Source organism: Pelobates fuscus, chromosome 4 (assembly GCF_036172605.1).
Source record: "Pelobates fuscus isolate aPelFus1 chromosome 4, aPelFus1.pri, whole genome shotgun sequence".
Lineage (NCBI taxonomy): Eukaryota > Metazoa > Chordata > Amphibia > Anura > Pelobatidae > Pelobates > Pelobates fuscus.
The window spans coordinates 285,486,715-285,509,741 of record NC_086320.1 but is presented as its reverse complement, the minus strand read 5'-3'; the positions used below and the strand labels follow the sequence as shown (position 1 = coordinate 285,509,741).

At 37.7% G+C, this 23,027-nt stretch overlaps 1 protein-coding gene across 1 annotated transcript in view; it reads right to left on the bottom strand.

The window, feature by feature from the left end:
• The window catches only part of CPNE4 (copine 4), a 457,901-nt gene that overhangs the window by 365,134 nt on the left and 69,740 nt on the right, over positions 1-23,027 (bottom strand). Inside the window, exon 2 of the mRNA XM_063452171.1 lies at positions 17,228-17,421. Coding sequence (XP_063308241.1) covers positions 17,228-17,398 — 171 coding nt within the window. The 5' untranslated portion in view covers positions 17,399-17,421. The remainder of the gene's footprint in view (positions 1-17,227; positions 17,422-23,027) is intronic.

The window sequence follows — 23,027 nt, the reverse complement described above, 5'->3', positions numbered from 1 at the left end:
CCCACGGATCAATTTTCGCACCGGGGCCCCATGGGTCATGTGTACGCCACTGCTCAATCGGATTGACATCTGGAGAATGTGAAGGCCAAGTCAACACCTTGAACTCTCTGTCATGTTCCTCAAAACATTCCTCAACACTTTATGTAACATCAGTGTCATATAGGGGTGTATGTGGTCTGCAACAAGCTCTAGGTAGGTGGTACGTGTTGAAGTTACGTCCACATGAATGCCAGGACACAAGGTTTCCCTGCATAACATTGCCCAGCGCATAACACTGCCTCTGACGGACTTCCTTCTTTTCATATTGCATCCTGCTGCCATCTCTTCCCCAGAAAGAGGAACACACCCGGCCCTCCACGTGGTCTAAAAGAAAATGTCATCAGACCAGGCAACCTTTTTCCATTGCTCCATGGTAAGCTCCTGATACTCATGTCCCCATTGAAGGCACTCTCGGATTATCATGGGGACTCTGATCAATCTGTGGCTACACAGTTCCATATGCAGCAAACTGTGATACATTGTGTGTTCTGACACCTTTCTATAATGGGCAGTATTAACCTTTTTCAGCAATTTGAGCTAAAGTATTTCTTCTTTGTGGTTGCTACAGATGGGTTAGCCTTTGCTCCCCACATGCATCAATGAGCTTTGATGCCAATTGACCAGTTGTTCCTTACTTGAACCACTTTAGATAGGCACTAACCACTGCATACCGTGAACACCCCACAAGACTGCCCATTTTGGAGTTGTTTTGACTCAGTTGACTAATGATCACTGATTGGCCCTTGTCAAAGTTACTCAGATCTTTTTACTTGGCCATTTTCCTGCTTCCAACACATGAAATTCAAAAACTGTTCACTTTCCTAATATATATCCCACCTCTCGACAGGTGCCATTGTACCAATATAAGCAATGGTTTTAATGCTTTAGCTGATCAGTGACTGTTATTGAAATATCCCATTTGATCACAGTTGTATGAATAAACAAGTTCTGGAACCTTTGGTCCTGGTCTGACCTCATGCCTTGCCAAAGGCGGAGGAAAGATGAAAGCGTGTATAAAGTTTAAACAAATTTCGATTCAATTAGGTATTCAATTAGGTAAATTTCAAAGAAGTGACAGTTCCCCTTTAAAGAGTAGAATGACATTCTGCATTCTGGTAATAATTGACTTTCATTCATAGCTTTACATTCAGCTAAGAGATCTCATTCTATCAGCATGACAGCTTAAATTATGCACTACTTTGCTAATGTGATCTTTGACGTTACATTCTATGTGCTTTACATGGCCATTCCTTTGAATCTATGTACTACCTTCCCCTTTACGTGCTTGCACTCACTGATCATTTTTGTCACTTATCTGATCCGCTTCTTGAACCTATTTTGTAGAAAGAATACTTTTCAGATGATCTATGCACAGATAACAGTTTTCATTGATGAGTTAAGAAATACCTTTAATGCAAAATGTGTCTTACAAAGCAAATGCCTATCAAACGTGTTTTGATTTAGATAAATCTGCTGCAGATGCTATGTTTATTAAAGCTCACCTTGCCCTTCAAAAGTCTATAAATAAATATGTTATGCATTTGTGCATTTTCATTACACGACATACTCAAACGTGATAGGACATTTAAAATGCTAATATATGCATAAACAATTATCACTGTAAGATATTCCTGTGTCTTTGAACTCCTGCTGAGTCTTCATGATTAAAATGATAAGTAAACCAACTTAAAAACTCTGTTTAACTCTAGTCAAAAAATGATGTTTCCTTTTGGAAATATTATATATGGAAGTTTTCATGCAACTTTTCCTTTTAAAGGAAAAAAAAGATCAGAATATAAAAGTATTCAAATCTCTCCCAAGTTTCCATCTTTGTAGTAAAATTCAATTTTTTGACAGAACTTGCCCTAATATTATCTTGCCCTTGATGACTACTCCTTTTAACAGATAACTATGAGTTATATTCATATATACCGTAATCTTCATATATTGAGCTGAGCTTAACTGAATGTTACATACTTTATATATTTTTTCTTATAAAGCAGAACTATCAACATCTGGGGGGTTTACATAACAGTGGTGATGTTACTGCTGGGAGTCCATGTAGGGGTGGGGGTGGGGGGTGTAGTCACGGAAAGGTGAGTCTTACCTGAAAAGATGTCCGATGCAGGTGTTGCCACTATCTTCTACTCTTGGCACTTTAATGCCGGTTGATGTCAAAACACACACACACAAACTCTCTCTCTCTCTCTCTCTCTCTCGTAATAGTGAATAAACATTACACGATTAGTCACTAAATTGTAGTCACTAAGTTTCAGGAAATTCAGGGTGATTTTAAAGTGAATTTCAAATTTTAGGTCATGATAGTCAAAAAAAAAAAAAAGATCGAAACCAGATGATATGTTTTTTAGGTAGTTTTTGCGACCTCAAATTTGAAATTCACTTTTATTTTCTGACAATTTTTAGTTTAGTGAATATCACTACCTAAGAATTGAAAAAGTGAAAAAGATAAGGAATTTTATCTACCCAAATTTAATAAACAAGTAAACATTAAACACATTGAAGGAATGACAATCACCTGCACAATATCCATTAGTGGTAATATAATCTTTGTAAGGACTAATTCTCTGTTATTGCTTGCAACACAGGAGTTTTACAATCACTACGCAAGATGGTTGCCTTACTTTAAAAATCCTTAAACCCGTTTTATGTAAATAGATTTCTCAACTATACACAAGAGTGTGAAAGGTGGGAATTCACACATCTGTCACAGTTCAGAGTAACTTGTCCTTGCTTTTACAGATTTTCATATACACACAGAGAAATAAATGCCTTGCAACTGCTCTGGCAATCGGGGTCTTTTTAACGAAGAAAATACCTGTGCAGAAAACTCACATCTGTGTGGACACACTATACACAAACTTCTCTAAGAACTATATTAACCCTCAGAATGCTGTGAAGCTGGTCAGCAACATGACACGCAAAATAATGTATCTTACCTAACTACTTATGAAAATAAATTACAAAAGCATCTTTATGCTGGATAGATAATGACAATTTTCATATGCTAAGGCAGTGTTCCTCAACCTCTGGGTTGGGACACAAACAACATGGCCCCCGAGCCGTTGCAGTGAGTCTCCACTCCAGTACTCGAGCATGCCCACCAGGCTGCATTTACCTTTAGCATGGGAGATCTATCTAAACACTTGGTAAGAGTGTAATTAAGGCATTGCAGAAAACATTGTGTTACATTATAAATGCCCTTTTGAGGAATGGGTCCCCTGTCAAAAAACAGCTGCCGTGCCAAGGCATAACTAAGTTTACTGGACTCTATGTGGCAGGTTAAATGTATTCCCCAACTTTAAAATTTAGGAGACGTTATGCATTATGCTTTTATAATTTGTATACTTAAAACTGATTTCCATTTTGTTTATAAATCTTTAAAACTTATAAGAAGCACATTTTCCCTATTTTTTTATTTTATTTTTTTTTAGAAATGCTTGAAATATTAATTTATTTACAAATAATGGATGGATGAATTAATGGAGATGGATGGATAAAACTATAGCTAATGGTGAATGATGGAGCTGAGTAAACATCTGTTATCTCTTTATGTGTACACAAAACAAATAGGATCATTGGATCCTGTGAATGATCCTTAATTAAGGATAATAATTGAAGCTACGGAATTGGCACAGGGAAGAATGTCTTCATTCCCAGATTGACTCTCAGAGTGACAGAATGCCCTTACAGAAGTTGCCAAAATATGATAAGCAGATTGTGTGCCACCTTTTCTTCCTAGCTTCCACTGTCAGCTATGCTGTTGACAAGCACAGTGAGACTCGAGTTTCTCGAATTTTACTAAGACTGAGAAAAGATACAATTATTTAATTAAACATTTAATGAGGATCTTCAGTCACAGAGAGAGCTAGAGCAACGTATATTATATACTGCTACATGACAGTTTGGTAGAATGAAGTATTCCAATATTTATCATTGATGAGAACAGCATTTTATTCAATTAACAGGACATTATGGAGAACCAACAAGGGTTGAGGCCCTGGGGAGATAGCGCAGCTAAGCGGACAAGGGCACATGTAGGAGTGTGGGGATAGATGCATGGGATTGGTTGGGAAGAGTCTGTGGGTGTGATTATGTTCTGTGTAAGACAGTGTGGGGGAGGTCTTACCTCAGTGCCACTTGGGATTCGGGCCAGCAAACAGCTTCCCTCCCGCCCACCCTATAGTATATTTCATCGCAGCTAGCCGGGGGTATGTCCTTGCCAATTGAGTTTGAGGTTACGTTTAAGTATATGGAATGAGATGAACAAGTTTTTAAGGTCTCAAACCTCCCCTGCTCCAAAGGTTAAACTTTAGGTTGCCTGAGGTCTCGTGCCCATCGAGCGTGGATAAGGTCGGCTGATGGCAGGCATTGGAAGGATTTTTTATGACGAGGGGGGAGGTGAGAGGGAGTGGTGATTAGGAACCACTCCATGGTTTTTATTGGCAAGGACGGTTGGGTCACTGTATAACACTATGGGTGGAGTTATATATGTATATATGTTAATTTATGCTTATTTATGTCTAATGTTTTGGTTACAGAAAATAAGAGATTTAAGAAATAAAGTTATGGATGTGTTATGCAGTAATTTAGTTGTGAGAATAAATGCTCTGGCCTGTTTCATCCATACTAAGTGGTCTGTCGTTACTGGGGGGTTTAATGGGGTTAGATTTTGTTCTAGGCTGCATCGCGATTCCCCACTACGTACATACATGCAGTTTACAATTCGATTATAGTAGAAAATAACAAAACCAGGAAACAAAATCTTCAGATTAATACTTTATCAAGCTTGACATTTTGATCTATGATTTTGTCAGTTCCATAGTCAATTCTCCACAAATCCCAATCCCAAAGTTTTGTACAATGGCATATTTCTGTATTGTATAATGGTACATACTATTATTGTGCATAGAAACATTATTATATTATACTATAGCGCACATAGTGAAATATCCCTGTACAGTATCATAGTAAATGTCAGTTTAGTGGTGTAGAAAAATATTATATTGAATTTTTTTTGTTGTGCAGGTGTTTACATATCGATTTAATGACGCCACAACAGCGTAAACTTTGACATTGTAGTAAGAACAGTGGCATGGAAGACAATGCACATTTGTATAGTATTATTAAGCTTAAACAATCCAACATGTTACAGTAAATAATATAAAATAAACAGTACGTTTAGGCTAGAGTTGATTTGCGTCAGCCAAATAAAGTACGTAAAAGAAATTCAAGGTAATAGCTGGTTAGTGAGTATAAGAGTATAACGCTTTACAGAGTATATGTTGAAATGCTTGAGTGTACCACTGGGTAGATAAACAGGCTAGTTAATGCATGCAGAATTTAACAGGGCTCTCTGGTGCCTGAGAGCAGGTATCTTAGCGTACATTGTTGGCTGTTAGCCTACCCCGCTAAGAGGCTCAGGGGAAGAGTCTCTCGCCATAGTCCCGGTGCCGTGTATTTTCGCCTCCTGGAGCCGTGTGGGGTGTTGCTGAGGTGCCCGCTGAGGTCCCTTGGTACAGGGGATGAGGCATCGCAGTGCCGCCACAGGTAGGGTGTAGTGCGGAGCTTCTGTCCAATCCATTGCTGTCATCATGGGACGAACCTGGCTAATGGTGCCTGTGACTTTTCGGGGAGGAGAGCGACCCGGAGTGTTGGTGCGGCAGTAATGTTTCCTGCGGTTTCCGTTTGGTCGGTGAGTGCGTCATTGCGGGGTTTTAACACTTCGCCCCGCGGAGCCCGTGTTGGGAGTTGTTTGAGCTTTTGTGCGGACTGGTCTCTGCTTAGGCCTACACTCCTCCCGACTTTTCGTCATTCCGCTCCCCTTCTGGGGCTGAGGTGGTCGAGCAGCTGTTCTCCGCTCCAGAGAGGCCCAGAAGCGGTCGAACAGGGCATCTAGCCTCTTCAGAGATTGCAGGACAATATCAAGGTAGGCTCCTGTAGGCTTTTTGGGTTCATCGCCATGAGGTGGGAGTGCAGCCGCCATCTTGGCAGGGAGATTTGCGTCTCGAGTAGGTGCAGACCTAGAGGCCCTGCCACTCTGTGCATCTTGTGGCTGGCCAGCGGGGACCGGGTCTGCAATTGCCCCCTGCAGGAGCTGTGTCATTTGCCAAGCGGAACCCTCAATCAGAGATTGATCCTAGAGGGAGGCAATAGGGTCAGGGTGCCCCGGCTGGCTCCTGCTTAAGGTGCGCTGCATAGTCGGTCGTTTTGGCTTGCTGGAACGCTTTACTATAGCTTACTTCTCCGTTCGGCTGTGGAGCTCCCTCAAAACGCGTCCAGCCGCCATGAAGCTCAGGCCCCGCCCTCTTCTTATATTGGATTTTGATGCTTGCCAGTACTGTTTCAATATTGTATTAATTTATATAACACAATAATCCTATATTGTTCTGTAGTACACACCAGTATTGCTCAGAGATATTTTCAGGCACGGTATACATTAACTCCTGGTATTTATAACAGTTGTACAATAAAACAATCTTATAAAGCAATATATGATTGTATTCAATGCCGGTACATATCACTATTACACGCTGTTGCCACTGTCCACCCACTACAGCACCTGCCCTTCTACTTCAGCCACTATTGCCCCACTGCAGCCACCACCCCCCACTACAGTTCATATCATCCACCACAGTCCTTGTCCCCCCTTTTCCCCAACAACAGCCCCTCCTCCCTCTCAAAACACACATAACGGTCACTGTCTACTCAACACACACAACAGATTCTCAGCTATCAAAAGACCACCCCAAAATGCACAGTACACTAATTATCTCCTGCACACATACACTACAGACCTGACCCCCCCACACACACGTTCTCTGCAACCACAATTACCAGGGCTGGAATAAAATAGGGGCTGATGGAGCTGCAGCTCCAGGCGCATGCCCATAGAATAGGCCCCTTGAAAAAAAATGTCAATAACTACTCTTCACATGTGGATGTAGGAAAATAAAACTTGTGTGGATTGACTGACAATGAAATTAGTTCATGTAAAGCTGACTTTGTGTACTATGCAAATGCTCTTGCTGCTTCAGTCTCTCTAACTATGTGGCATGTTCCCTTTCTTCTAAACTTACTACATACAGACTGTAACAGGATCTTCTGCCTGCTAATAAGAAGGTAAGGAGAGGAGTGGACTAGTGAGTTCTAGGGGACAGTCCTTAGAAAGCGAAGAGCGAGCACATCATTAGATGCATTTATGCCAATCTTAGGGTGCTGTCGGCCTAGTATGCCCTTAGTCTGCCAGCCTGCATGATTGGCAGGCAGCATGACATGCATTCACACCAGGCTAACTTTCTAATTCCTCAGGCAGATTTGTTTAGGCATGTTTGCCCCTGCTTCACCGGACACTGTTGTTAGGGGGCATGGATTTACTTAAAAGGGGAAAGTGAGAGATTAGCATAGGGTATGTGTTTTCTTAAATCTATATCCTGTGGGTTTCCCTCCAGCACCACTTCCACCAGATACATGACTATTGGGAGGTATGTCTGTTTTAGTGTTTTCTTTTGATATGATTCTGTAATTAGGCTCACCATAATTGTCAGCACCAGGCCCACTAGGCTCTTAATCAGGCCCTACCAATTACCCTGCACACATAAAACATCCCAATTTATCCCTCACACTCTCTGCAACCCTATTTTTCTTCCTGAATACACACTATAGACCCTATGCCACCAAATATACCTTACCCTATCCTCCCAAACATACTCAACAACCATTATCCTCAGCAACAAATACACAAAAGGTCCATCCTCCCAAAAACATAAACGACAGCCAATATCCATCCCAACACACTCACTAGAGCCCTATTCCCATTAGCATACACACTACAGCCCATATCCATGTACTTAAATGCCCATACAAATACTACACCACAAACAGCCCCATCCACACACAACCACACAAGCAGCATCTCCCCAATACATTCAACCCTACAAGCAGCTTCCCACTTACACAACCCCAAACGCAACATTCAACACACAAACACACACAACCCCACAAGCAGCACTCCAGACACAAGCTAAACCACAAGTAGCGTAACCTCACAAATGCAACAAAACAAGCAGCAACTCCACAAGTAGCCTTCACACACACACACACACACATACACACCCTCACATTAATGCATCTAATTGAATACCCTAAACTTTTGCATGTGTGTGTGTGCGCGTGTGTGTGTGTGTGTATATATATATATATATATATATAAATATATATAGGGAATTTAGGAAACAGCCTTGGGGCATCAAGGAGGGTACATCCGGCACTGTGTATACTGATATACATCATCAGTTAAGCATTACAAAAATGTATATTTCAGTACTGGATAATGATGAATAGCAAATAATAGTATGCATAATGACACAACATAGTACTTAATGATGAAAAACCTGCTTGGATAATGAATAATGGAGAACGCCCAACATACGTATCTGCATGTAAACGTAAAATAAAGGTGTGCATATATATATATATATATATATATATTTTTTTTTTTTTAATCTGATATAGGTAAAACGATTGCTATTCATTATAGCAATGCATATATTAACAGAAACAGACAGTGTCGTGTTCCTACAGAGCAGATCTATCTTTTTTATTTTGGAACATGACATAAAGCTATACATCAAAGAGAAAACAGCCTGCTTGTCTCTGGAGAATTCCAGCTTTCCAGGATTTTAACAATATAAAATGCATAAAATATGTATTTCTGTTGCGCTTTTTCAATTAAATATGTTGCTGGAACGCTCAGTGACACTTCAAATGATGAATAGTCTATTGTCTGTGCCATGTTGCGACTGTATTGAAAGAATGATGAAGGTACAATGAATACAAGATGAGAAGGAGACGAAGATTTACTTGGCAATAGAATGATTAAATAAGGCAAATGTATTCAATATAAATCAATATCCTCTATTTAATGAAATACAGTCCCAATAAAGACATTTCCTGCCACAGCCCCCACTGTGTGAAAATACTTTGCTCACTAGATATGTCTAAATTATGGGTCTTCAAACTCTGGCCCCCAGATGTTGCTAAACTACAACTCCCATGATTCTTTGAATTACATAGATAGCCAGAGAATCATGGGAGTTGTATTTCAGCAACATCTGGGGGCGGCGAAGTTTAAGGACCCATGGTCTAAATAATTCTAGTCACAAGGGGTAAGCAGACACATTTAGGAGGTATTCCTGATTTAGAGCAATAATACAAAAAATAATTAAAATTAGACATATGAACCTATATGCTTAAAGACATTTTAAAATAGTACCTGGATGACCGAAACATTAAACATTTGTTTTACGTAAACTACTGTGTGTCATAGTAAAAATAGAGACTATAGTCTGAGACATAGCACGGTCCAGTACGGAAAGAAATACATAGACATGAAAATTTATTGGCAGTAGACTACACTAAGTCATGCATCTGAATTTGTATTGACAGATCAAACTTGACAGATATACCAAATTATTGAAATATCATACTCATGGAGAAAGAAATTTTATTTGCATAGCATCACACAGATATCTGAACTCTACTCCAAATTATTTATTTATAAAATATTTTACCATACTTCTCACATTTATATACAAATACGAAGGTACAAATTCAATAGCAGACATATATAATACAAATGTAAATATATTTTTACATGTATAATAGATATATACAATGATAAATTATCAATGATTGTAGTTGTAATTTGATTGAAGGTAGATGGCAAACTTGGTATAATTAGTACACTTAAAGCAGGTGTATTGCAATTATATACATTATTAGATTTTTTTTTTTATATGGAATGTAAGGACACCTGCCAAGCCTCGTAGGGGAGACTTGACAATCCACCATGTTTTACGCATGCATAACTTTTTGCTTGTTCTGGTTGAACATTATAATGACGGAATATCAGACTTTTGTGTTCATTTGAAATTTATAATGGACGAACCATTTCATATGTTTCATGATTCAGAGTTAAAATGCCAACTATATGTCTTCTGGCTGCAATAGAAACCAGCAGGCAAGCAATTAAAAAACGCATTAGTATAAGGGAGATAAAATATTTCCCTTATCCCCCAACCCACTATGTCACCACAATGTCACCATGTTCAATACTTAGCAGTGAACAGCCAGCAGATGCTCAATGCAATACAAAATTAACACTGGAGATATAATGATATCTATTCGCTTATAAAGGCCTAATTCCAAAATATCAGGGGGAACCAGGCACCAGTGGGCCACAAGTGAGGTATATTATTGAATAAATGGTTGGGACCTGCCAGTGTCCTCTAATCTTCTACCCATAGGGTGGGGGCCCTACAAATTAACTGGGGGGGGGACAAGCCCCATTCATAGGCAGCAGGTTAATAGTTTTATTTAACAAATGAGGGGGATATCCCAGTGTCCCTCCCAGCCACCACCCATGTTAAATAAACATGCCAAGCATGGTGGATAGGGGCTTAAGGGAAGCATTAAACTTTAATATAGGGGCCATAGGCTTTTTATATTTCAATGTTTGGTTTTATCCAGATTGTTCAATATGGATGAAATACAGTTCCCTTTAAAATAATGTATTTTTCAGATTAATAAATTGAGACAAACCAAATTGTGTGCACTTGTCTACTAATTATTATTGTTCATGCTGCCACACATTGGAGATGGGACCTCATTGCTGGTATAAATGCTCTTTTCGAAATTTTCTTTAACTTCTTAGTTCCTTCTTACATATTTGCTATTTTTGGATTTTCAAGATGGATTAGTAACATCTTAAAATTATGGACAGCATATCTATTATAAGAGAAAATGTTAATGACAGGCAATGTGAATTGAAACAGTAAGGATTATTTTAGTAAGGCAAATAAACTCCTTAAAGAGTCTATGACATACTACAGCAGGTGGATCCCTAAAGATTAAATCTATTTGTTTTATATAGTGTACATACTTTGAGAATGTATATAAGAAAAGAGGATACAATGCATAATTTTGTACATATGCATTTAGACCGTTTTCATTCAACAGATTTAGATATCGTTATCTTCAAAGGATATTTAGTACCCTGGTGTTAAATTGTTTATAGTCTTTTTTTGCTTTATACCTATTTTACCAAAGGATTTTCATTGTATATTATATCACTGCTCAAGACAAAAGAGCATCAAAAAACAAATTGTTGCTCTTCCTATATATGACATGCCTATCAGTCAGTAGAAGCTGGCCCGTATCTTCCTTAACCCCTTAAGGACCAAACTTCTGGAATAAAAGGGAATCATGACATGTCACACATGTCAAGTGTCCTTAAGGGGTTAACCCTTCAAATAGCAGGGGATATGCCGAGTATTTCAAATAAATAAATGTGCAGAAAGTGTATCACAAAAAAATTAATGTATCTGTCTTGAAAATGTATGGTCAGCAGCTAAATATGTCAAAAACGTTCAATGCTTGAACAATTTTATCTTATTTTATGTCTTCATTTTTTGGAAAAAAAATATGGCTGTATGAAAATAAATTGTCATCGGTGTTGATAACTGTGTGTTACATGCACCTATTACAATGTATGTGATATTGTTTACTATCTCCCTTATCCTGTAGAAAACATGGGTTGTAAGAATTGAACCGAAACCGCAAAGCTTGTGCTTTGTATTTTTCCCCAGAATACATTTTCCAGTAAGTTACAGTTATGGATGGAGTCAACTTAAAATGAAGGAGTGAGCACAATAAATGATTTGACATATGTAGTCAGAATTACTATACACAAAGACATTTTGTAGAGGAACAATAATGGATGTCTGATAACACAATGTTATCCAGAATACATGTACTTTTCCCATTACAAGAAGGGCCGTTTCATTAATAGTTTTTACAGATTCATATCTGTTTTATAGATATAGCACAGCGCCTCTATTCCATTCTTAGGAGAAGAATATTATCACTAGCTGATTCATACCAAACACTTTCAGCCGTCACTCAGACTAACCAAGGCGTCGAGTTGGAGAAGATTTGGAGATTGATATATTGTGATTATAGTAGGATGTCCAGTCAAAACAGATTTTTCAGCACGATTCAATTTTTATAATAATAACATTACATTTAAAATATTATTTATTAAAAAAATATGGCTATGTTGTTTTCATTGTTCCTTACAAATGTAAGGGTAAATAAATTAAGGGTTACTGTAACTTACTCCTTACCTCCTTATTCTGTTTCTCCTAACACATTCTGTGTAAACTCAATTAAGTTATACATTATTAAACAATTTAATAAAACAGTAGTACTAGGAAGTAAAATCAATAGTGGCGCAGTCTAAGCACTATAGCATAGCCACTACACATAGTAGTAGTGAAGTGTTGAAGTAATGAAGTGTTAGGGTGTGACTGCCATCTAGGTATGTCATCCAAATATAGATAAAAGTAATATTGCTAATGTGGACGTGGAAATTACACTTTATCAATAGATAAGCTAGGAAAAGGCCACAGATGCCTCAGGAATTCCTAGGTTTGGTCAACCCATTTGAAAATAGTTATACCAAGGAAAGACATCTGCCCCCTATAAGAACCATAACCTTTACCACGGCTTATTGTTCTTAAATTGTCCATTTAAAACAGAGCCAGCATTAACACAGCTATGACTTTCAAATATAGACATACTGTGGCAAATCCAGCTACTTTAAACTGTATTTATTGTATTGTGTTACAAATGTGTATGTATGCCTTTAAGAACCAAGTGTATGTAGTGTGGTTCTTGCGAACAATGGCATTTGTATGCTGGCGGCATGAAAGCCGCCAGCCTTCCTGCAAATCGTTTCACGAACAGTGAATTTCAACACTGTTCGTGAAACAACCAAACTACCGAAGGGAGACCACACACAGGAGGTCGTGTGGCTCCCAATAAGGATTGCAACAGTGTTGCAATCGGTAATTAGAAGGATTCAGGGTGGCCGCCGTTCGGCTACCGACCACGCGGCGGTCGGCCATCTTGGATCCTTTGTTACCCAGCGGTATTTGGTCGTCGAGCGCCTAGAACTAAAATCGGCTACTCGACGGCACGAATACCGCTGGACTTCCAAGCCGTTTGGGAGTCCCGGTCCTTCGGTAGTTTGTTCCCATATGTTAAATCTGTAGTTTGAAGTGAACTTAAATGCAATGTGTATTTCAAGCGGCGTTCGGTTATTTAAGCTGGGATCTGAGCGGTACTTTCACGAAATGTGTGCTCAGACCCCAGCTATCTACCGAATGTCCATTCGTTTAAATATAACGAATAATGTAAAAGTTATGGGTTTTAATGTAAATTGTCAGTTCTGCTGCACGGAGGGATAATCCACTTAACTGTATATTCTAGTGGGAGTATCCCTCTCGTGCGGCAGTGCATGATGGGAGAAATGTTCAGGTTATTCAGTTCCCCATGTAGTCCCCTACTGTACAACCCCTGAAATGTCAGTAGGGAAACCCCTTGCATGGGGAATCCCATAAATACGGTGACCTGTGATTAAAAGCTCAGTTGACTCCCAGCCTATGTGTCGTCTAGTTCTTGGGAGGGAAGGATTCTTATAACGCTACCTGGATTATTGCATGCTGTATCTGCCTACTTGGATTATTACCTGCTTTTCCTGTCTACCAGCGGAGACCCTGTGGATTATACTACCTCTCCGCTACACATACTTTCAAGGAATATTCCTAATATTAAGTGTTTCTTCCCTTAATTATTGAAAGCTCATGTTTTAATTTATTTCCATTAATTTATTTCCATTACCCCATGTCTCCTGTTGAAAGTATCAATCTTGTTTTTTAGTGGGGCTGTACGATACATTTCTCTAGATACATTCCCCTGTTGAGGCAGCCCAGACAAGCTTCTCATAACAAGTTAAAAGTCCCCAACAATTTTAACACTTGTTGGCTTTGCGTAAATAAAACGTATCTGTTTTCTGTTCATTTTCAGATTGTTTGTTCAAATCTGCTGCAATAAATGATTCTGGCTGTATCTCTCCTCTCTCTCCATGTAGCTCTCACATAGAATGCACCCTTCCCCTCCCCCTTCTCCTTGCAGGCATGGTTTCCTTTAAATTTAATTTAAGCAGGAGAGATGCTCAGGAGCTGTCCCTGAAAACATACACACAGAGCACATCCTTCTTATCTCTGTGTCAATTAGCACAGACTCAACTAATTGAGAGGGGGGGGGGGGGGGCTGGCTGTTTTTTAATCTCTATTTTTTTTACAGAAATGTTGACATTTGTTAGCAATTCTGCTACCACCACGTATTGATTACATTCTAATCTCAATCATTTAAGATTCAATTGTATTTGTCATGAAAAGTACACTTTAACATACAACGGGCATTTCTGTCTTTCCTCTTGTCTACTTCTCATGCTCCGGGTTTAAGAGAAGAATTTAATTAAAAGGACAACTTACTATAGTACCAGCAGTGGGTATAGCTGTGTTAATTTCCCACTTTTCTTTTCCTGCTCTAGACTACATCAGGTTCCAACACCATATATCTTTACCCACCCATGAAAGTTAGAAAGTAATTCAGGTTACAGAGAAAATGAAAATGAGTTAATGAGACTTTAGTTGGCTGAAGTTGGCAAGATTTTAAAAAGAATGCTAATTCACCTATGGCAGCTGTGTCAGACTCAATTCTCCAATGTTATTATCTTGCCAAAACTCAACAATTTCTTAACACAAGTTATGAAAATAACATATCATAATATTCTCATTATGTCAGTGGCTCTCAAGAACCGGAATTCAATATTCCAGCTGAAGTCTGAAAGTATACCATTATCTACTTTTTAGTTTAGATCCAATCCTCAAGACAATTCTAAACTTTACTGAAACCAATTGTGTTTTCCATCCCATCCACATTTTAACAAAATAGTGTTTAATAAAATAACTCATGCTGTGAAATTCACACAGTCTGCTATTTCATAAAACTGAAATTCACAGTTACAGTAAAATTGAGTTTACTGAAGCAAGAATTTACATCCAGTTAAATTTAGGTCTTGCAGAAAAAAATTCTCATTTACACTGCATGTCTCTAAATAGTACAGTACAACTTACTATTTATTTTTTCCCTCTTATGTTAAGTTTTCCATTGTTGCAAGCATCAGTGGTTCAGCTTAATGATGGAGACTAACACAAGCATCTAAATCAGTGGTTCCCAACCCAATCCTCATTGACCACCAACAGTCCAGGTTTTGTTAGTATCTCCATTTGAATAAAAAAGGGAAATACATAAAACCTGGACTGTTGGTGGTCGATGAGGACTGCGTTGGGGGCCACTGAACTAAATGGAAGTTATGTTCAGGTTGAAGTAGGGCATGGAATAGGGACTATGGGAACACTATGGGTAGAACACTTGAGAAAATATTTTATGGGGTGCTGGGAGAAATTGAAAAAACAGGGTTAGAGCATTATATTTTGTGAAATGGTGGTATCCTTATTAACGAGGAAGAAGATTCAGAAATATTCTGCCACAGTTTCCTAAAGACCCAGAAAGTGCTAAAATTGATTATGGCCCAAGTAAAATTTGTATGGAATCCTGTTTTTTTAATGAAGACAGTAAAAAAATAATTACATCATTAAGTATCACCCAGAAAGGTGGTCTGTCTAACCACTGGCAAACTTAAACCAACAACTTGACATTTGCCAGTAGTATCCTTGAGATATGCAGCAAATGCAGAAGCCTCAAAGTTGATATTCTTTCATTTCTCACATTTTATATCTTTTTAAATGTAACCACTGATAGAAAAAAAATATGTGCAATTTATTAAACATATTTTTCTATAAGTCCTGCAATATAATCAACCATTTAACAACATCATCATTATTATAAATATTGATGCAAACTCAGATTCAGTAGAGCTGTACAATGGATCATTCAACAATATCATAGTAACACTGAGAGATAAGTGTGTCTGCCTCTAATCCTCAGCACAAAACAATCAATAATTTGTCATTAGTGACAATAACCAAGCCTAGATATAAAACACAGGTGAATGTAAGAGAGTCGGAAGAAGAACAATGGAGAAAGAGTATGTGTAGAGTGTTTTAGGAACTGAGAAGGGCTATCAGCTGAATGGTGCAATAATCTAATGACTCTTAAACTCATATCCATTCAAGGTTTCATGGTTCCTTGGTTTACGGATTTGTACATTTGACTTCATTGGGGATATTTATAAAATCTGTTCTATTGGGATACATGAGGCCTGGTATTATGACCACAACTCTAGGCAAAATTGAATCATCTTTTATAACAAGACCTGACCTAACAAAGTGGAAATCTACTCTGGAACACACTACACACAGGAAAAATGCGAGACCATTCTAGGCATTTCTTTGAGTAGAACTCGTTATAGATGAATATTCTGTCTGCTGAAGCAGGAATACCATGGCCATTTGGACATTGCAAAGCAACTTTTGTAGTTTATTAAAAATAATTTGCATTGATACACAGTACCCAAATGTAAGTAAAAGTGATTTCTTGGAGAACAAGTTCATGACTTCGACAAAACCAAAATTATAAAGAGTAAAGCCACTTTGCTATTTTAGCTACTATGCAACTACTAGCACTCTATCTAATGTAGACACCAAGCATGCTTAACACAATAAAGGCTCTTCCAACCTACATCAGGCGATATGACACTGGATGCATACCATTTCTTGTGATAAGCTGTGTACTAGTGTTCTTGGCCCGAACAGACTACATAGTAGTTAGCTATCTGTACTATAAACCTTTCTAACAAAAACTATGTAGTGGTTTCCGAATAGACAGTCAGTCTGAAGGTGTTTTATATTCTATCATTGTTTTACTTATCAATCAACGTAATTTACTTATCAATTGATTTCAACGTGTCAATTTGAGTGATCAAGTATTGAATTTATTAAATTACTGGATTACTGTGAGCTATAAGAATTTTGACCAATATTTTATTAGTATAGGCATATATCAACAAAAAGAATAATGTGTGTGCTTTATAGATAACTGAAGATCATAAAAACAAACCAATCATAAGGATTTCATATTACTTCTCCTAATCTCCAGTTGGACATACTTTCTAGAGCTGGGCATTTCAACCTCCAGTTGGATAATCTTGCAAATCATTCACAAACATGATTTAAAACTATTTAATTGCATTATTTTTCTTTTAAAATGTAACCATTTGTTTTGTCTTGTCAAGACTCACCTCAAACCACTGTCCATGGGACTGCATTTTCAGGATGACACAGGGGTCTGGCTTGGATAGTGCGTCCCTATCTGATATCCCCTTGCAAGATACTCTCAGTTCCACCTTAGTAAGACATGGACTGTTGAAAATCCCAAGGGTGTTGGCTGCTGATTCATAAATGTTGCTCATTTTCTTATCTCTTTATGTTCAACCTACGATGAGAAGACAAGCGTTACATTAGTGGCCAATGACCATATATCATAGTAAAACAGATAACTTTTTTTTTTAAATTAAACAAATTAAATGTACAAATAATTTCAGCTGAAAATAAATGTAAAAAATTGAGATGGCTGCATTTCGTGCATGTGATGGTTCAGATCGACAGACTTTTGTCTGCCTAAAAAGATTCAGGATAACAAATCAGAAAAACCAAAAAAGGCACAAAAATGGGACAATCCCTGTACTGATAGATACATAAATATATATATAATGCTTAATGTATATGGAGATTTGTTTAGGTATGGAAGATAATATCTTTGAAATGAGCTCCATTTTCCACTTCGCAAGGTCGGGCTCCTTTGATTGCATTGTTCATAACATTGGTTAATATTTGAGGTTTTAGTGCTCGAATTTCTTTACGTAGACATGCTCCTTCAGATATCCCCACAGGAAGTAATAGAAAGGGGGAAGTTTGGGCAAACATGGTGGTCAATTAATCTGGGATTTTCTTGAAATTATCTCCTGCTGAACAGTTGTTATTTTGAAAATAAAATTCCACTATTTGTGCTTGTTGTTCCTTTATGCGTTTACCCATAATGAATCTCCTAAAACTCAGTAATAAAATGTACCTGCAACAAAAAAATGTAACTACCAACAAATAAGTTATTTACCTGTCAAATCCTACTGTATTATGTATATATATTGCAGTATCCTGATAAGTGCATTTTCCCATCATTTCCTTCGCAAATCAAGTGAAAAGGAGTAACCAATAGAGGGGAAAATTAAGAGGGGAACCAAAAGCGGATGTGCAGTAAACGTCGTGCACACATTAGACCTTCCCCATAGGAAATCATTGATTCAATGCTTGCATATGATGATTTAGAAGATGCTAGACATCTTCATGCAGAGCATGAGGACATCTAGCATCATTTCACAAAGTTAAACTCTATGAAACAGCTTCTAGTGGATGTCTTGTAGAAAGCCACTAGAGGCAGTCTTCACGCTGCAATGAAAACATTGCAGTTTCTCTAGAAAATGTTTTACATTGAAGGGCTAAGGGGACAAGGACAGTGCACCTAGACCACTTTAATGAGATGAAGAGGTCTGGATGCCTATAGTGTCCCTTTAATAAATATATATATTATATATATATATATATATATATATATGTAAATATTTGTTTTACTGCTCCTCCTTTTTTCCCCACTATTGGTCAATTCTCATCAATCAAATAAATATGCTTATCTACTCCGGGAGTGATTTATTTCGTGATTAGTCTACAGTATATGGCTGTTTGAAAATTCAAACGATCACCCTATTGGTCCAAGTTTGTATGAATTACAGCTCCTAGCAAAACAAATCTCCAAATCAAATTTGACCCAAAATTTAAATCTTAAAGGAGCACTATAGTGTATGTATACAAACATGTATTTCTAATGTTGTAGTGTTGTAATGGTGGTTTAAATACCTGAGCCCCGATAAATAAAAGAAAGAATACGTTTTATTTATCTTATAGCCCATGGTGCACTGGCCTCACCACGTAGCTTCACCTTCTTGGCTGAAATCATCAGTCTTGATTATCTCAGCAAATCCAATGTTTCTCCATAGGTGAGCAATGGGAGGCTATTGCTCATGCGAAGCAAATCTCCACGCTGCCCAATCAAAATCTCCTTACAGAGATGCATTGCATCAATGCATCTCTATGATATGCATTCAGTGTCACCATACATATAATCTTTGCAGAACCAAACCCAGGAAGTATCAAGTGGCTGTCAGATTGACAGTAGCTAGAGATAAATTTAGGCAGCAGTTTAAACACTGTCTTTTACTGTGTACACTGTCTGTTTAATTACATTAAAATAGTATTTGGGGGACTTACTTTGTATGCTGTCACTACCACCTTCGGAGTGGATTTTATGCGTTTTTATTTGGACCCTGTTGTAAGTGCATTGAATAATAAATTCTGTTAAATTTTATTTACATCTGCACTATTATTTGGTCTCTTTTACCTTACAAGGAAAAATAGAAGATTGTGTTTCATATATTCTGAAGATATTTTCTGACTGAGGATGATGGGCTTGATTATCACTGCAATCTTGTGAGTTCCACATTATCATCCTGCGTGTCCTCTATGTTTATTCTGTAATACACTATGTGCGATTTATTTTTATAGATATCGCCTACTTCGTTATTGAAAGGTTGTATATATATTTTTTATATCTACACCTTAGAAGTGTATCTCTGGTTTTGCATCCCTACTCCTTTATTTGTTACATTATTGTTTTTGGTGTTGTAAGAGGGCACACTTTTTGGTAGGTTTGCTGTCTTTGTTTTTTAGTGGTTGGGGTATCTTTATTGCCTCACCATACATATAACCTTTGCAGAACCAAATCCAGGAAGTCCCTCTAGTGGCTGTCAGATTGACAGTAGCTAGAGATGAATTTAGGCAGCAGTATAAAAACTGGCTTTCACATTAAACAGTAGTGGTCCTGGTGACTATAATGTCCTTTTAAGAATGGAACATGTAGATGGGTCAGATTGTTTTATATGGCCTTCAATTCAGAGCTCATTCATATTATTTAACATTTTAAATTTAGTCACTATGCACACAATTTTAGCTTACATATATTCACATAGTGCCGTGGTTTTATTTTTTATATATGGTTTCATAAATTTTGAAGTCAAATGTATCCTAATGTCATAATTTTCTGACAAATTATGAGTTACAGTGTTTAAAAACATCCTAGAGCCAAACTAACTGTTACTTGTAAGACTAATCCAATTGAGTTATTCAGCTTAGGGGACCTGATTGAGCCCATGCAAAGCATACTGACAGCTCCCCAGAGTGGCTCAACAAATCAATGAGTAGTTGCTTCAGGCAGATTGGCAGAACAGCTTAAACTGGTTGTCAAATGCTGAATTTGCCCCCAGTGCCTTCACCCAAGCACCAGCAGACTGTATTCTGGCTTAATTTGACATATTACATGTTTCTCTTTTTTATCCCGTGTGTTATAAAATCACTGACATTTTTTTTCAGCCCTGACATTTATCTCATCACATTTTACAAGCACGATACAACAGATTGATAAATAACCTATTCTCACATAACCCAGAGTTCAATATATCGACATAATGTAATGAGTTGGGAAACTTCAAATCATTCTCCCAAACAGTAATCCTTGATGAAATGCTAGTGTTTAAATCCATTCACTCACTTCTCCCCAGATACTAGATGGACTTAGAATCTCAGAACAAAAAGAATCGGTACAACATTTCAATTATCAAGTCAAGGCTGGCATAAGACAGAATCTAGTTGAAATAAATGTAGTTCTCAAGTATACATCTCTATTATTCTAAGAGGATCTTACAAGGTCTGAATCCAGTGCTGAATTACCATTTACAGAGACATGTAGTACAACCTTAAATAAGAAAACAAGCGAATGAATGGCATTGACGTATGTATTCAGTTGAAGCAAATGAAGAAAAAATGGTGTTATCTCATCAATGGCAGCTGGTTCAATTTTAGGTATTAATCCCTTAAGTCTTATATATATATTTCATAATTACTGTAAGGTAATGTGAGAGTGGTGGTGTTGGTTGGGGGTAGAAGTGGCATAGTGTAAGATATATTCAGGGCAGTAGGGCAATTTTGAAGGTAGAAATTTAAATAAACGTATTGCCTTTTCATGAAGTCTAAAGGAATTTTAAAACACCCGTTTTTTTTGTTTTTTTTTTATATAAAGGCAACAATATCATCTTAAACTGGCTGGTATATAGCTTAATGAAGCAGTTCTGGTGTATAGATCATGTCCCTGAAGTCTCACTGCTCAATACTGCTCAATCACTTTTGTTTCTGTCTATGCAGCCCTTGCCACAGTTTAACTGACTGTGAATGGCACAGTCTACATGAAAAAATGGTTTAATTTTCAATCAGATGTTACTCACGTTAAAAGTTATCTCCTGCTCTGTAAATTGGACTTACAGGGTCTAGCTAGCTACTAAGAAAGCAGGAAATAAAACTGAATTTGCAATAAAGGAAGTGTAAACATTAGACGACTCTTTACAGTGATTGCTTAGGAAGGCTGTGTAAATCACTTGCAGGGAGGTGTGACTAGGGCTGCATAAACAAATTGATTTAATTCCTAAATGGCAGAGAATTTAACAGTGAAACTGCAGAGGCCTGATCTATAAAACAAAAACTGCTTCATTAAGCTAAAGTTTTTTTGGTCACTATAGTGTCCCTTTAAATATATTTTTCAAAAACATATGTTTACTAAATACAGGCTATATGTAAGAAGTTCCTCTTTTCGTTAGTCAGGATTTGTTATTTGATGCAGTCCTTGACAACATGTATTAATAACAGGTCCACCTTCATAAAAGTAGTATTTTGTTGTGATGATAAAAAGCACATTTTGTACAGTATCTTGTATATTAGCATTAGAATTCTCTATTCTCCTTCACAGTATTGAGCAATGAGTGCATATCTGTTGTGATCGTCGTTTATCGCAGTTGCAGTATCATGAAATACAGAAAGTTGAGGAAGGTCACGGTAAGCTGACAAAGGACTTTAATCTCCTGCATGGTAACCGTGTGTGAAAGTATTTCAGTAACACTCCAGGATGCGGCAACGTTCGGCTGAGTATAAATTAGGTTTAAAAAATAGACTTTCTGTGGATTGCCTGCAACAACCTAATTTACAGATAAGAGGTGTAAACAAGTAATTTCACACTCTGCTACAGAGAAGGTTTCATTTGAAATCTAGATCACTGTTTATCCACTCTTAGCCTATGTTTCTATTACTCCTGCTTCTCTTCTCATAGTTACATGCAGATCACAATAGTCATGGCATTTTTGGCTGAAACAGTGCTCTGTACTGAACTGCTTCACTCTTTCCAATATCAGCAATATCAGCCATATTTTAGTAAGCCGGGATGCTGCTAAGTTTTATAAGCTTCAAGGGATTAAGCTCATATCAAATTGCAATAACCCTTCACTCAAAGCAGCATCCATGGTCAATCTCCTATGCTATCCTTTAACCAATGTAGTCCTAGATCTCCGTTCACTTCTCAGTATCTCTCTCCCTATCTCCATAAAACACATTTTATCTCTTTCCGATTACCTCTTATAAACCTCCTTATGTCTTTCTCCTGATCTTCCTAAACCCACCTTGTCTGTCTCCTTACATCCCCTAAGTACTATTACACATTACACTAGTAGTGTAGCTGGCTGGAATGTGCCGAATCCATGCTCTGCTACTTTGATTAGCTGCTACTTAGTATAAAATTATAAAAGCTCTAGTATTCTGCCAGCTTCAGAGTTTCATCCCCTAAGAAAGCCCATGGCCGTCGGCATTCAATGGGAGTTCCCCTAGAAGACGGAACATTGTAATGGTTGGAACAAACAGACTCAACAACACCTACAGTAACCATAGGCACTGTGAGAGGGAGGCTTTGGGGTTTGAAGCCCTTTATGAGGACATTTTAACACTGGATCTCTACAGTTGGTGTATGGGGAAAGAGGATATTTGTGTTTTTTATTTTACAACTGCTTCTCAAAGCAACCACCTATTATAAAAATAAAAATCAGTACTATAATACTT